Source organism: Schistocerca gregaria, chromosome 3 (assembly GCF_023897955.1).
Source record: "Schistocerca gregaria isolate iqSchGreg1 chromosome 3, iqSchGreg1.2, whole genome shotgun sequence".
Taxonomy (NCBI): domain Eukaryota; kingdom Metazoa; phylum Arthropoda; class Insecta; order Orthoptera; family Acrididae; genus Schistocerca; species Schistocerca gregaria.
In genome coordinates, this window is record NC_064922.1 from 485,624,599 (window position 1) to 485,639,224 (window position 14,626).

At 41.2% G+C, this 14,626-nt stretch overlaps 1 protein-coding gene across 4 annotated transcripts in view; it reads left to right on the forward strand.

The window, feature by feature from the left end:
* Positions 1-14,626, forward strand: part of LOC126353951 (protein lingerer) — a 271,329-nt gene that overhangs the window by 244,380 nt on the left and 12,323 nt on the right. For all 4 annotated transcript variants that reach the window (XM_050003247.1, XM_050003249.1, XM_050003246.1 and 1 more), the window contains 3 exons: positions 4,579-4,835; positions 6,994-7,310; positions 14,269-14,409. In XM_050003247.1, coding sequence (XP_049859204.1) covers positions 4,579-4,835; positions 6,994-7,310; positions 14,269-14,409 — 715 coding nt within the window. The remainder of the gene's footprint in view (positions 1-4,578; positions 4,836-6,993; positions 7,311-14,268; positions 14,410-14,626) is intronic.

Genomic DNA, 14,626 nt, shown 5'->3' on the forward strand with positions numbered 1-14,626 from the left:
TCACGGATGATGCTGTAGTATACAGAGAAGTTGCAGCATTAGAAAATTGCAGCAGAATGCAGGAAGATCTGCAGCAGGTAGGCACTTGGTGCAGGGAGTGGTAACTGAACCTTAACATAGTCAAATGTAATGTATTGCGTGTACATAGGAAGAAGGATCGTTTATTGAATGATTATATGATAGCGGGACAAACACTGGTAGCAGTTACTTCCGTAAAATATCTGGGAATATCCGTACGGAACATTTGGAAGTGGAATGATCATATAAAATTAATTGTTGGTAAGGCGGGTGCCAGGTTGAGATTCATTGGGAGAGTCCTTAGAAAATGTAGTCCCTCAAAAAAGGAGGTGGCTTACAAAACACTCCTTCGACCTATACTTGAGTATTGCTCATCAGTGTGGGATCCTTACCAGGTCGAGTTGACAGAGGAGATAGAGAAGATCCAAAGAAGACCGGTGCGTTTCGTCACAGGGTTATCTGGTAGGCGTGATAGCGTTACGGATATGTTTAGCAAACTCAAGTGGCAGTCTCTGCAAGAGAGGCGCTCTGCATCGCGGTGTAGCTTACTGCCCAGGTTTCGAGAGGGCGCGTTTCTGAATGAGGTATCGAGTATATTGCTTCCCCCTACTTATAACCTCCCGAGGAGATCACGAATGTAGAATTAGAGAGATTCGAGCGCGCACGGAGGCTTTCCAGCAGTCGTTCTTCCCGCGAACCATAAGCGACTGGAACAGGAAAGGGAGGTAATGACAGTGGCTCGTAAAGTGCCCTCCACCACACACCGTTGGGTAGCTTGCAGAGTATAAATGTAGATGTAGATGTAGACGTGGGGCCAAACAGTTGCTCAAACCGACAAGGACCTGCCCCATATGTGGTCCCAAAATCAAGGATTCTACTCCAGCATCTGGATGGCCTTACGTAGCCCGAAGTGGACGTTGACCAGTGACCAGTCGTTATGCTCAAACTATAAACAGGTACAGTTTATCGCATTCCATATCACAGCAAGGGCAAAACAAATAACATGTGCAGGTGCACGTTTCGATTTGATCAAAATCAGCCGTTAAGATAAATAGTTCGCTCACAAATAACAAAACAGTTAATCTGTATAGTTTCACATTTTCGTTTCGAGTAACAGTGCCTAAAAAGCATTTTCACTTAAAATTAGTTGTTGTTTTCTGCTGGTACCACCATAGATTCAATACAATTGGAATTTTGCTCGGTTTTGCTAGAGAACATGAAAATCAGTTAGAATTAAATTTAAAAACAACAAAAATACATATTTGTTCATCTGCTTTGAATTACTTTGGTCTTACACTGAATTGGTGTCGATACATTATTTAATTGCAGACAAAAATATGTGTATATCTAAATGTGTCGCCACGAACTCCTGAGACGTAAGTCTGAAGCTGTTTGTGAACATGAAAATTTCCCACAGTAAAAAAACAAAACAAAATAAAATAAATACTACAACACTGGACCCAATCAGAATGAAGAATAGATATTTGATATCATTAGTGATAGTTCAGAGATCCATACTGTATGTGAATTTCAGACGTCTTGCGGAAGAGACACAGGCTTTAAAGCCATTTTTTTGTCGCCGCAGAAAGATGGAGCACAGTGGAGTCTGTTTGACTTGATCTGAACTCGTCTTAGTACCTCGCTAAAAGAAGTCGATACATTCATAAGCAAAGATTATTTTAATATTCAATCACTAATTCACTGTCTTCGCATTGATGTCATCACTACTGGAATTTAAGAATTCCATTAAAGCAGAAATCACGTGCGCTGTTGTCATTCTCCTACGTTCTGTTGAAGAGGTCCAAAAGAGTGATAATACTGCTAAAAGCGAGGCCCACGAGAGAGACAGGCCGTGGTGCGTATGTCACAGCACGTGACACTGTGGGTCTTACTAGTGCCAGCAGCCATCTCTGGCGGGGAGCGAGTAACTATTTCAGACAAAGTTAGTAATTCTTGACTGCGTGTTTAAGTGTTTGGAAGTTCTCGATAGCACACGACAAAACTTTTCAACTATATAACTTTTCAATTAAATTTTGATTTCCCGTGTGCTCTGGACGGAGCCGAACGTTCACGAAGTGTGGCAGACAAGCCGACTAGTGTGACGTCACAAGAGGGAATGACTGCGACCACCAAATCAAAGCCAAACAAAATAAGGACGTGCCAAATCGTGGAGAACATTTCCTTTCCCCAGCATGTCTTCGGGCATTTTGCACAGCACCTTAACAGAAATTTGGAATAATATTAGGCTTTAACTACTCAAAATAATCCACGTTTTAATTCCCAGATGCCTGTTATAAGCACCTCTCCGGCAGACGTCTGCGGTTTTGTCGATTTAACGGTCAACCTTTGCGGCCCTACATTGCTGTGTTTGATCTTAGGGTTGAAATACTACTCCCATGTTTCACTGTAAGAGAGAAGTTAATGAAAGAACGCCTCCCCTCGTTTAGGAAATTGTTTGTGAGGCTGTTGACAAATTTTCTTCAAAGTTTCTCGAAGAACAGGTCCTCGTAGACAACAGTCTGAATATTGTCACAGTCTTTTGCTCGACGATTCGAAATATGAAACGTTAAGCGCCTTCCAGATACTCGTGACAAACATTATTCCACCACCCGGATACGAACTGACTACTGTTGTTCCGCGTGTTTGCAATCTTGACTACGGAGGTGCGCCGTTTGAAAGGGAAGAGGAACAATTTGTCGAGTGACACCAGACGTCTGAGTACATATGGACGCATGATGTGATTGTGTTAGTTGCTGTTACATTCCAGGTCAAAGCGCTCTGCCCTTGTCTTATACAGAGTTACTTATCTAATTATAAATCATTTTAATAATGGAAAATCTAGGATGGAATGTAACAATATTATGAAAAACATAGTCACGCACACATGACCCCAATCTCTGGCTGCTGTTGCCTCATGTGTCTGTGAGGTGCATTTATGTTCTATCTCCGATTATCGCCTTGTGGGCCGAAAGCTCCTTTTCTGACAATCTTTTTTGCCTGTCTGCGACTCAGCATCTCGCATGGTGAGTAACAGCTATCCTTTTCATAATGTTGTTCGAAATTGTTTTACGTCTTCTGTTTTAATGGCGCAGTTCAACAGGGGCACTAATAATACTCCTACAAAAATAGTCAAAAATTACATCCTGAAGCATTATGCAAATCGTAAGCTTACAAAGACAAAATATTAGTCACCCACTCAAAACAGAGGACTGGTCGCTTTCGTGCGCTGTACATTCTGTAGAACTGACACCGTGTGATCATGTGACTCTTCACCGCTGATGTAAGTCATGCCAGAGATGTGGTGTTTGTGTGCGTTACTATTGAACTGAAGCAGATCGGTAATTTGGGTCGACGTCGACACATCACAGACTGGTAGGTGGGGCTATCGTATTAGGTCGTACCGCTGACGGTTGAAATTGCCCGAATTGTCGGTGTATCAACGTAGACCGTCCGATGTGTACATAAGAAATGGTGTACTACTCACAGCCATGGACACAGTGTTGGGAAAAGGATCCTACTTAACAGGAACCAGAGATGGGTCTCACATATCGCCAATGGCAATTCGTTTCAAACATGACCAGAAATGCTGCTGCCAGTGAAGTAGGTCGGTCTCAAGCATTTTCCGAGCGAAAACTGCGAAGGGAACAGCATGCAAAGGATAGCTCGAATCGGCCCATTGCTCAGTGTGGCACACGAATCTGCACTTCAGTGGGCCAAGCAATGCAGAAACTGGACATTAGCTGACTAGAGGTGTCTAGAGAGGTCCGAAGAGGGGCGGTGTTGTTTTTCTACAAATACTGTAATGCATCAAGTGCACTGGTGGCCCAATGAGGCGGGGTGTGTATCCTTAGTTCACATCGAAGGTGATTCTGTAATGTTTTGGGGGTATTTTTCATACCGTGATTTGGGCCCATCACGTTTACAGTTTACGTAAACCTGGAAACTCGTCTCTACATTGCCGGTGACCGTGTCCTGCCCTTTCTTTTCAATCTTCGCGACGAGTAAGCTGTGTATATTCCCGTCTTCCAAGATGAAAATAGCTGCTTTTACGGTGCAGCACACATACGTTCCTGGTTTGACGAACACAAAGCCACACTATCTCATCTGGACTGTCGCGGTGAATCACAGAGGATGTGCCTGGGACCATTTGGAACGGCTGGTGAAAAGTAGCAATCAACATCAATACTATCTGAGATCTCGTTGGGATCCATTCATTGAGTGACTTCAACTGGGTATTGCCTATCAGGTGAAAGTTATGGTATATCTTGCTTGCCGAACTGAAGGCATCATAAAGTCTAAGAGCGGTGGTACACTATGATAGTGTGATGTCTTCAGAGGGTTACCAGTTTTTTTTTTTTTTTTTTTTTAATTCGGAGTGCTAACTTTTGAGTTAATGAAATCTGCAAGTCAAGAAACTAACCGAAACTGATATTACTAGTCACAATCAGCATTTCACACCCATTATACTGGTGAATGTATCCACTAGACAGAGGAGCTCACAGTGCTAATTCTGTAGTGAGGTAGACCACTGTTAAGTGTCAACACTTGTGCCCGCCACAGGTCCGGTGAGAAGGATGGCGCGGCACTCAGCTCGTGGGCGCGCTACCTGAAGAACAAGTATGGCAACCGCGGCAAGGACGGCAAAGATGGTGCCTCCGGCAGCGGATCCTCTCTGGCCTCTGGCGCTGGATCCTCCACGTCGGCGTCCCGACGCCTCTCCCTCGGCCTGCCACTCCGACACAATTCGGCCAGCATTGAAAGCTCTGACGACGATCAAAAAAACCCGGCAGGCTCCCCCACTTCCCCTACAGCAGCAGGTAAGTGAAATGGCCGCCAATTGACTAAATTATGTACAAATGTTCCAGCGGTCACCACGAACTGTTCGATGATACTATAAAGCCACATACCACATATCTTTTTCTTCATATTCATTATTTAGTATTCCGTAAAACTTACATTTCACTTCTTGCTTTCTTTTTTCCTATTTATTACTGTTGCTTTTTCTCAGTGATTGACTTCCAACCATGTAGTTCTTGAACTCTTAATTTTTATAACTTCTTAGCTTAAAAACAGAGTTGAAAGAGTTCCTCTTCGTTTGTTATAAATCTGTAACAAATCCTCTCTTCTGTTACCTTTTTTTTTTCTTTCTGACACTCAATTTACAGTTACGTCTGCGTTCCTGGAATACCCGAATATTTACGAGGGCGAGAAGTTCCTGGTCTGGCGTTGATATCTGTGAAGTTTCTTTTAATGCCAACGACCTTACAGCAGTGGTAACACCGATTGCCGTCAGATCACCGAAGTTAGGCGCTGTCCGTCTGGGCTAACACTTGGACGAGTGACCATCCGGTCTGCCGAGCGCTGTAGGCAAGCGGGGTGCACTCAGCTCTTCCGAGGCAAACTGAAGAGCCACTTGATTGAGAAGTAGCTGCTCCGACCTCGGAAACTGGCATACGGCCGGGAGAGCGGTATGCTGACAACAATCCCATCCATATCCGCAGCCAATGACGCCTATGGTCTGAGGATGACACGGCGGCCGGTCGGTACCGTTGGGCTTTCATGGCCTGTTCGGGGGGCGTTTTTTTATGTGGCACAATAACGAAGTAGGAATTGACAAGAAGGTCAACAATGACTGCATCTCATCTGAAAAGTAGAATGCAGAAGGTTGTAGAATAGAGTCAACAACATTTTAATCTGACAACAGTTCATGTGAAGTATGGGGCGGTACACGGTTTTGTTCTACGTCCGTTGCTTTTCTTAATTCATATTAAATCTTCCACTGAATGAGAATAATTTAACGCTCAACTCCAACTAAAAGTAACAAATTCAGTTGCTAACACGAAACTTCCAAAAGCCGCCAGTCAATGAAGTGGACCATTTGAAATTCTTAGGACTGAGGGTAAATGCAAACCTTTCTTGGTAGTACCACACTCAAGATCTTGTACAGGAACTGAATGCTGCTAAATTCAATAGAAGAGTAATCTCCACTGTCTCTGACACTGAAACGTGCAGTTTTGTACAGTTTTCTTACTCGCACTCCATTATCTCCAGTATTAAATTCTGGGGCAAATCTGTGCACTAATTAAGAACTGCAAAGTAATAATAGCCCAATTCTCTATAACAGAACATAAAAAGTACTTTGAAAAGGGAAAACTGTGGAATCTGAAGAATATATTGTGGGAACAGCTATGCTATTTACCAGTCTCGACACCTTTGACTTGCACACGTTCTCGATCATAAGAACTTTGGGTCATGAAAATCATTAGAACCCACTGTAATGATTATTACAGCCTTAGAGTCGTACTTTTCCATACCTTCCAGAGTCGCATTTCAGGGGTGAAAGCAACTCACAGTAAAAGAAAAAATGCGTGAAATGTCTTGACCTAAATGTAACAATGTTTAAAAGTTAGTGTATTTTTATATAAAAAATAACAAATTTTCCCCATCAGGCCGAGAACGTTCCGCCTGACTCCCTAACGAATATCTCGATTTTGCCTTACTTTAAATTTTATCGGTCAACTTGTTGTCTCTGCCTTACATCCCCCCGATTTGTTCTGCCACATACTGTGTGGCAGTTCCTTTACTGTGATCGTGTGTGTCTTTTTAGCTTAAGTCCACAAACAACTAATCGTCGCGTTTAAGAACCTTGAGTGTTAGCACCCATAACTGAGCTGCCGTCTTTCATCGTGGTAGAACTCTAACAATGGACTGCTCTATTTTCTTTTGGCACCTCTAGTGGCGTGATGCAGTACTACGGCGAGGTGATTTCAGTGCGTAGGCTTCCAGGACTGCAGACATGTCCATGCAAACAAACAAGGAACAAATTATGTAACTTTATTTTGTTCGAGATGATAGTTAAAAGTTCATGACTATCCTGTGCACCTACTCTGCGGAATCCCGAGAAACACATATTGTAGCTACAGATTAACAGTTATGAGCCAGTCCCCTAAGCACAGTGTTGGCATGTTGCAACAGGTTTCGCAGCGGCGGCAGGTACCTCCCCTAGGAGCCAGTACCTGCAGAAGCGCCGCCAGCTGTTTAAGATCGGAAGTCGGGGGAGCGAGCCCGGAAACTTCACGTGGCCTCGCGGCATTGCCGTCGGCCCGGACAACAGTATCGTCGTAGCAGACTCGAGCAACCACCGCGTACAGGTCTTCGACGCCAATGGCACCTTCGTCAAGGAGTTTGGCAGCTACGGCAGCGGTGAGGGCGAATTCGATTGCCTCGCCGGAGTCGCTGTCAACCGTATCGGCCAGTTCATCATCGCAGACAGATACAACCATCGCATCCAGGTAGGTAACGTTAAGTATGCCTCTAGCTCTGCAGATTTTTCAAACTAATTCTCCGGCAATTAAAGGGCCATTCGCACTTGACAGAACGGAATTGAACAAAATATCGAAATATTACAAAATGCATCTCATATGCCGGTATTCACACAGGCCGTCAAAGGAACAGAACGGGAGGTCAGATGATGGTTACTCAGAAACAAAGTTTTCATGTAGATGCAGGTGTACGGAACGGCGTCGTCTGTTATCAGAAGTTAACCTAGTTAGGCCGCACTTACGTTTATTATAGTAATGGATGTTGTGCTTATGAATATTCTTAATCTTTATTATTTTGGTTTAGAACAAGAGGAGTATTCGATACTAGTCATCGGCTACTGTGGCGTCACAATATGGTGTAGCATAGCCCAAAGTCTAGGTTTGGTTGGAAGGTGACAGGCTGGTTGTGAGATGGTGAAGTCAACGAAGGCGAAAGTAAAACACGTGGTGGTGTTGACAAACTGATCTGCAGCTTAGCCAGTTTGAAAATCACTGATATCACGATATAATCACAATGTTGCTTACGACGTTTGTCACATGCATGGAGGAACTGTATGATAAGGGGAGCTGTCACAAGCTAGAAGCCGACATCGGTGGCGTTAGTTGTCGTGAACATTATCTTCTTATGGAAGAAATTAGATCAAAAATATCAGCTCGCGTAATTGATGGGTGTTCTAATCATTCTAAGAATGGCTGGTCATTCGAAACATATAACAAAATAAAACTCGGTATGCATATCAAACCAAAAACACGTCTCAGAATGCATTCCCGATGCTGTGTCATTCACACAAGCAAAGTAATAGTTTCTGTTTAAAAGAAACTGTCTTGTGCACATGGCAGAAATGATCAAGAAGCATTCATGAACAGTAGTCAGTTAAAGTTTTGGGTCGTCTAATATGGCAACGCTGGCTTCAAAACAACAAATAGCGTAAGTCTATAGCGGCATCTCTACGTATTATATCTCCATGGTCGCATGTTTCCTATATCACTGGTCACAACCGAAGACTAGTTTCGAATATTCCTCTTTATTCATTGCTTTGTTTTCCTAACACATTGTAAATGGTTCCACAATGACATGGATTTTTTTTCCGTTGAGCATTCATCCACCAGAAAAGCCAGCTATCTGAAAACGAAAAATTATTTTGTTTTACAGTAACTAGACAAACACAAAGCCTGCACAATATTTAAATAAGAACATAAATTGACGAAGGAGATTTCATTAAATATTCTTTTTTATTAGGAAAAAAGGAAGGTCTATGCATCAAGAAAAATAGTTGTTTTCAAATTTATTCAGATTACCGTTCAAACTTTTTCAAGAATATCCATTACCAAGTTTTCTTTGGCTATTAATAATGTTGTTATGCTTGTTCGTTAATTGTGATATTATGTTCCGACTTCTTGTATCGCAAACGGTATTTCATAACCTCACTTTGAGCGTTAAGTAGCGGGTTAAGCAAACATCGACTACTGTATCCGCACACATTACTCCCGTTCGCGCCATCCATAGATACAGTTGTGTCGCAAATTCAGTGCCTGCTCGGCAACAAATGAATGGCGAGATCCGCCAAGTTTAAATCCGCCGCTTGGAAGGCTGAAGAATGTTGTTTCCTACTCCTTGGAGTTATAACTTTTGATTTTATGTTAATTCTGTTCCTTGGTTACGGTTTTTGTTGTTTACAAGTTACCCATATAGCAACTGTGCTTCTTTTTCTGTAATTCCAAGCAATAAGCCATTCAAGTATATTCTCAGTGCGTGTTCGAATATTTATTAAGTACGGGTAGTTCTACATGACGAGAATATACCCGTCAACACTGAATGTTTCAAAATTAATGTGGGAGTTTTGAAGCTTCATAGCATTTTTTACTTTCAGCTTCCAATTACCATATGAGTAAACTTTAAATAAAAGAACAACTCGGTTCTGTTTGTGTACCTTGTGCATACATATGTACTGTTTCCTGTATCTGCTATTAGAACATGCTAGTAGCAAAGATGACTGGTTTATTTTACGCTTTGCAAGGACTGACTCTCTTGTTACAACACAAAATACATTTTGTACTAAGTTCCATTGTAACCCTTCAAGTGATAATATCCATCAATGGTGTCATCAGTTTGAAGACATCGGCTGTCTCTACATAGGAAAGAGTACTCGACAACTAAGAGTGACCAAACAATATGTTGAACTAGTGAGGGAGTCTCTCGCATGTAGCCCCACGAAATCAGTTTGGAAAGTTAGTCGTGAATTAGCAATTCCAGTGATGTCTGTATGGAGACTTTTAAAGAAACACATGCAAATATGTCATCATCTGCAGTTGTTAAAAGCTCTAAAGCCTGCAGACTACCATTTAAGTGACAACTTTGTAAAAAAATTGTTGCTGCATGATGATGAATATATTCTAGAGCATGTCATCTACAGTGATGAGTCTACTTTTCACCTAAGTGGAAATGTGAACATACATAATGTGTGTGTCTGGGGGTCAAAAAAGTCCCTGCAAGATGGCACAATTGCAACGAGACTCCTCTAAATGGAATATTTTTGTTCCATACCCTGGCACGCAGTTAGTAGGCCTTACTTTTTCTGTGAAATGACTGAAACCGGTGTTTCTTATTTTGATGTGCTAGAACTATGGATTTTTCCTGGACTGGAAGAAGCTCAGCCACAAAACTTTATTCCCCAGCAATATGGTGCACCATCTCACTGGCATAATTCAGTATGTCACTGGTTAAATGACACTCTACTCAACTGCTGTATAGGACGCAAGGGGTTGTTTGAAAGCTCATTTTGCATGACCTCCACATTCATTTGATCTGACGCTATTGGATATTCAAAAAGGATTATATGTATATACATCCACTACCAACTAATATAGCTGACTGAAGAAACAGGATTTACGCAGTTGTTACAATAATTACTACAGACGTACTGATCAAGGTCTGGGAAGAACACTCGTATTGACTCAATGTGTGCCATTTGATTAAACACTTATAAGTAAACAATATCTGAGTTAATCTTTCATTTGATGTATTATTTATAATTGTAAGTTGATTGTAATAAATCTTCTTCTTCTTTCTTGGCTCTACAGCTCATGATGACCCTTGGTCCTTTCTACAATTTCCTTCCATTTCTCTCAGTCCTTTGCCAGTACTCTCCAATTTCTATAGCCCATCTTCCTAAGATCTTCGATTACTCCATCTTCCCATCTGGCTCTTGATCGGCCACGTCCTCTCTGCCCTCCTGGCTTTATTGTAATATTCTTTTAGATACTTCTATATCATTCATGCGTGTCACATGTCCTGCTCACCTCAGTCTGGATGATTTCACTATCGTTCTGATGGGTTGGTATTTGTATATGATATACAACTTATGTTTGTATCCCCTCCTCCATCTTCCTCTTTCACAGATTGGGCCGAAGATTTGTCTAAGTACCTTTCTTTCAAATGCATCCAATATTTAAATATCTTTAGTTGTTAATGTCCAGGTTTCAGAGTCATATGTAAACATCGGTCGTATAAGTGATTTGTAGATAGTTAATTTAGTGGTATGTGTCAGGAGCCTTGAGGACAGAAGACTTGTTAGGGCAAAATACGCTCTGTTGGCTAGTATTAATCTCTGCTTAATTTCATAGGAGGTATCATTTAGATGGGTAACTGTCGAGCCCAGGCACTTGAAATGTTCAACTCTCTCAAACATGTAATTGCCCATTGTTATTGCATTTGGCATATTTTCTCTGTGTGCTTTTCCAGCTGCCATATATTTTGGTTTTTGTTCATTAACAAGTAACCCCATGTTCCTAGTAGCCTGTTAGAGAGCCGTAAATGTCTCTTCCATTGCTTTTTGGTTTCTTGCTATTATATCTATGTCATCTGCATAGGTCAGTATCTGCACTGATTTACAGAAGATCATTCCTCTATTCAGAAGATTTGCATTTCTCATCACCCACTCTAGGGTGGCATTAAAGAGAAGACATGCTAATGCATCCCCTTGTCGCACTTCATTTTTAATACTCAGTATAGTGGACATCATTCCTCCTATTCTTATACTACCTTGTATTTCACTCATTGTCATTCTCAACAGCCTTACCAAATTTCTCAAGATTCCCAGTTCACCTAGAGCTCTATTTATGCTATCATAAGCTGCTTTGAAATCTATAAAGAGGTGATGCGTGCCAACCCCGTATTCATCTGCTTTTTTCCAGGATTTGTCTGAAGGTGAATATTTGATCTATAGTTGACTTTGTGGGGAGAAATCCGCATTGGTACAGCCCTGTCTCCCTCTGTATGATTGGGAGGATTCAGTCGAATAGTATATTAGAGACTATTTTATATCCCAGATTAAGTAGTGTGATCCCTCTGTAATTGAAATACTCCCTCTGATCTCCTTTCTTATCTATGGGAAATATGATACCCTCTTTCCATTGTTAGGGCATTTTCTCCTCTTCCCATATTCTGGTGAACATTTTCAGAAGGCTTCGTTCCAGCTCCCTACCTCCTTGCTTAAACAGTTCTGCTGGAATACTATCTACCCCTGCCACCTTGTTGCTTTTCAATTTCTTCATGGCAGTTTTCACTTCTTCTATATTTGGTGGGGCAGTGTTGTTGTCTAGGTCCTCCTCCACATTCGTTTCTATTGGATTCCCTGGTACAGTTATTCTATGGTTGAGGAGGCTATAAGAATACCTGCACCATCTTTCACATATTCCCTTCTCTTCACTTATTATATTCCCTGTATCACCTTTTATTAAGCTTGTTTTACTACCAAAAGGCTTCCATGCCGCATTCCCTCTCTATAGAATTTTCTTACATCGTTTTTGCTTCTCGTGAGCTCCATTATTTTGACACTTGCTTTCATCCATTCTCTCTTTTTTTCTTTGGTGAGTCCTCTTTTCAATCCCCATTTTTCTTTGTATTCTTCTGCTATCCTTCTCATACAGTGTGATCGCAGTGTCCTTCTATATGCTTCGTTCTTTTCTTTAGTTGCTATTTCGCATTCGGTACCAAACCATGATGGTCTTACTTGTCTTGTCCCAGTTCCAAGTATCTGTTTTGCTGATGTCTCCACCATCTTTTTTATTGCTCCCCACTGATCTTTGATGTTGTTATATTCTCCAACATTTTCCAGAATCCAAGTTATTTTCTCCTGATACTGTTATCTAACTTCCACCGACGCTAAAGTTGTTATATTTCTGTGCCCTGGGTTAGACTCCTTTTGCTGCATTAGATATCCTCGTCCTCACCCATGCCCATACCAGAAAGTGATCTGTATCTATGTTTAGGTCTCTGATACTCCTCACATCCAGTAAGACCGATTTTTGTCTCGCATCTATTACAAATGGTGATCTGGTTTACCGTGTTTCCATTTGGTGAGGTCCATGTTCCCCAACGTATTTATTTATGTGGGAACAGTGTTGATCCTATTATCATATTTCTAGATGCTGTGAACAGCATAAGCCTTGTTCCATTCTCATTACTTGTTGCATGTTTGCTGTGGGAGCCAATCATTGATCTATAAATCTGTTCTTTTCCTACCTCAGCATTTAGGTCTCCAGCTATTATTTTAATATCATGCCCTTGGCACTCTCATATGCTCTTTCCAAAGATTCGTATAATACTTCTTCTCTTCCTCTTCTTCAGATTCTTCTGTTGGCGCATGGGCATTAATTATGGAATAGTTAAAGAATTTCCCCTTTATCCTGCCTGTTAATAATCTTGGACTAATGGGTGTAAACCCTATTACCAAATGCTTTAACTGATGATGTACAACAGATCCTGTCTCCAGTTCATGATTTCTTTCGCTGCAGCTATAGAATATATTCGCCTCTTTCTTTTCTAAAACTCCACGCCCAGTCCATCTAATTTCTTGTAGTGCGATTATACTTTGCTTCAGATTCATTATTTGATCCAGCATTACTTTCAGTGCTCCAGGGCAATATAGAGATCTCACAATCCAAGTACCAATATATAGATCCGATCTATGCCTTATATTTATCTTCTTTCTTTTTTTCCCTCCTTCATTTACTTGTATTCCATCCTCATTGTCCTTTTCCATGCCAGGTCCATCTTCCTTCATCTGTCCAGCTTTACTCTGTAGAAGTTTCGCAACAGTCGTTTTTCACAGAGTAGGCTGTGAACCCTGCATCCAACCCCTACCGGGCAACGGATGATTTTTTTTTTTAATCAGGGTTTTCTTCCCTTAGCCTTTGGAAACCCAACTCCCAACTGCAAGGCAGCAGTTGTTGTTTTGCTAGTTTTGGTCCACCCCAGTTATTTTATTTCCCCGGTGTACACCATATATTGAATGTTCCCCAGTCCGCCACATGGGGAGGTGCCTGATGGGAAACTAGCAACTCCACATGGGGTAATAAGTGTTACAAAGCCTTAAAAACCAGGTATTCATTTTGAAACACTCAGTCAAGAACTGATCAAGTAAAGCTACTGGAGAAAAGCTGACTCTCCTTTTTAATGGTATGTGCATGCCATCCATATTGCTCCAGCTATTAAGACTGCGTAGAAGAAAATGTTGCTAATGATTAGGGTGTTTTGTGGGAAGGCAAAATGATCATTTCTTCTGTGCAGATGTATATGGTTTGAGTTATGTAAAGCATCGAAAAGTTGTCGGTCTACTAACAGTCTAACTATGAATGATAGTTGAAATTCTTCAAAATTACGGAGCAGATTCTCCATCTGTTAAGTACATGTCTCTTAGTATCCAGTGAACTAAAATAATTAAACATGGGTTAGAAATTTATGTTAGCAATAATCCCATAAGAATAACAGTAAATTTTCCTAATTAATATATCTTTCAGTAAACTTTTTCTCACATGCTAAGCACAACAATTTCTCATTCTAGGTGAAATAACATTTATGTACAATAATCCAGTTGTGGCTATTATAGCTACAAATGTTAACACTTCAATTTACATTTTCTTGCAGGTGATGGATCCAGCGGGACGTTTCCTTCGGGCCTTTGGAAGCCAAGGATCTTCAGATGGCCGTTTCAATTATCCTTGGGGAGTTACCACTGACGCCCTGGGTTTCATCTATGTCTGTGATAAGGAGAACCATCGTGTGCAGGTTTGTGTTGCTTTCCAGTGTTGCTCCAAATGGGTCTTCCAATTTGTTGTGGAATGTAAGTGTAATAAATCTTTCTGGCAGATAAAAGTGCTTTCTAAACTCTGACTCAAACCATTTATCTGAAATAGCTCAGATTTATGAGTACAATAGGCTATTGGAACTGGAACTAGTGTAGCCATTAATGTTCTTTCTCAAAGTGACAGACCATTATACATTT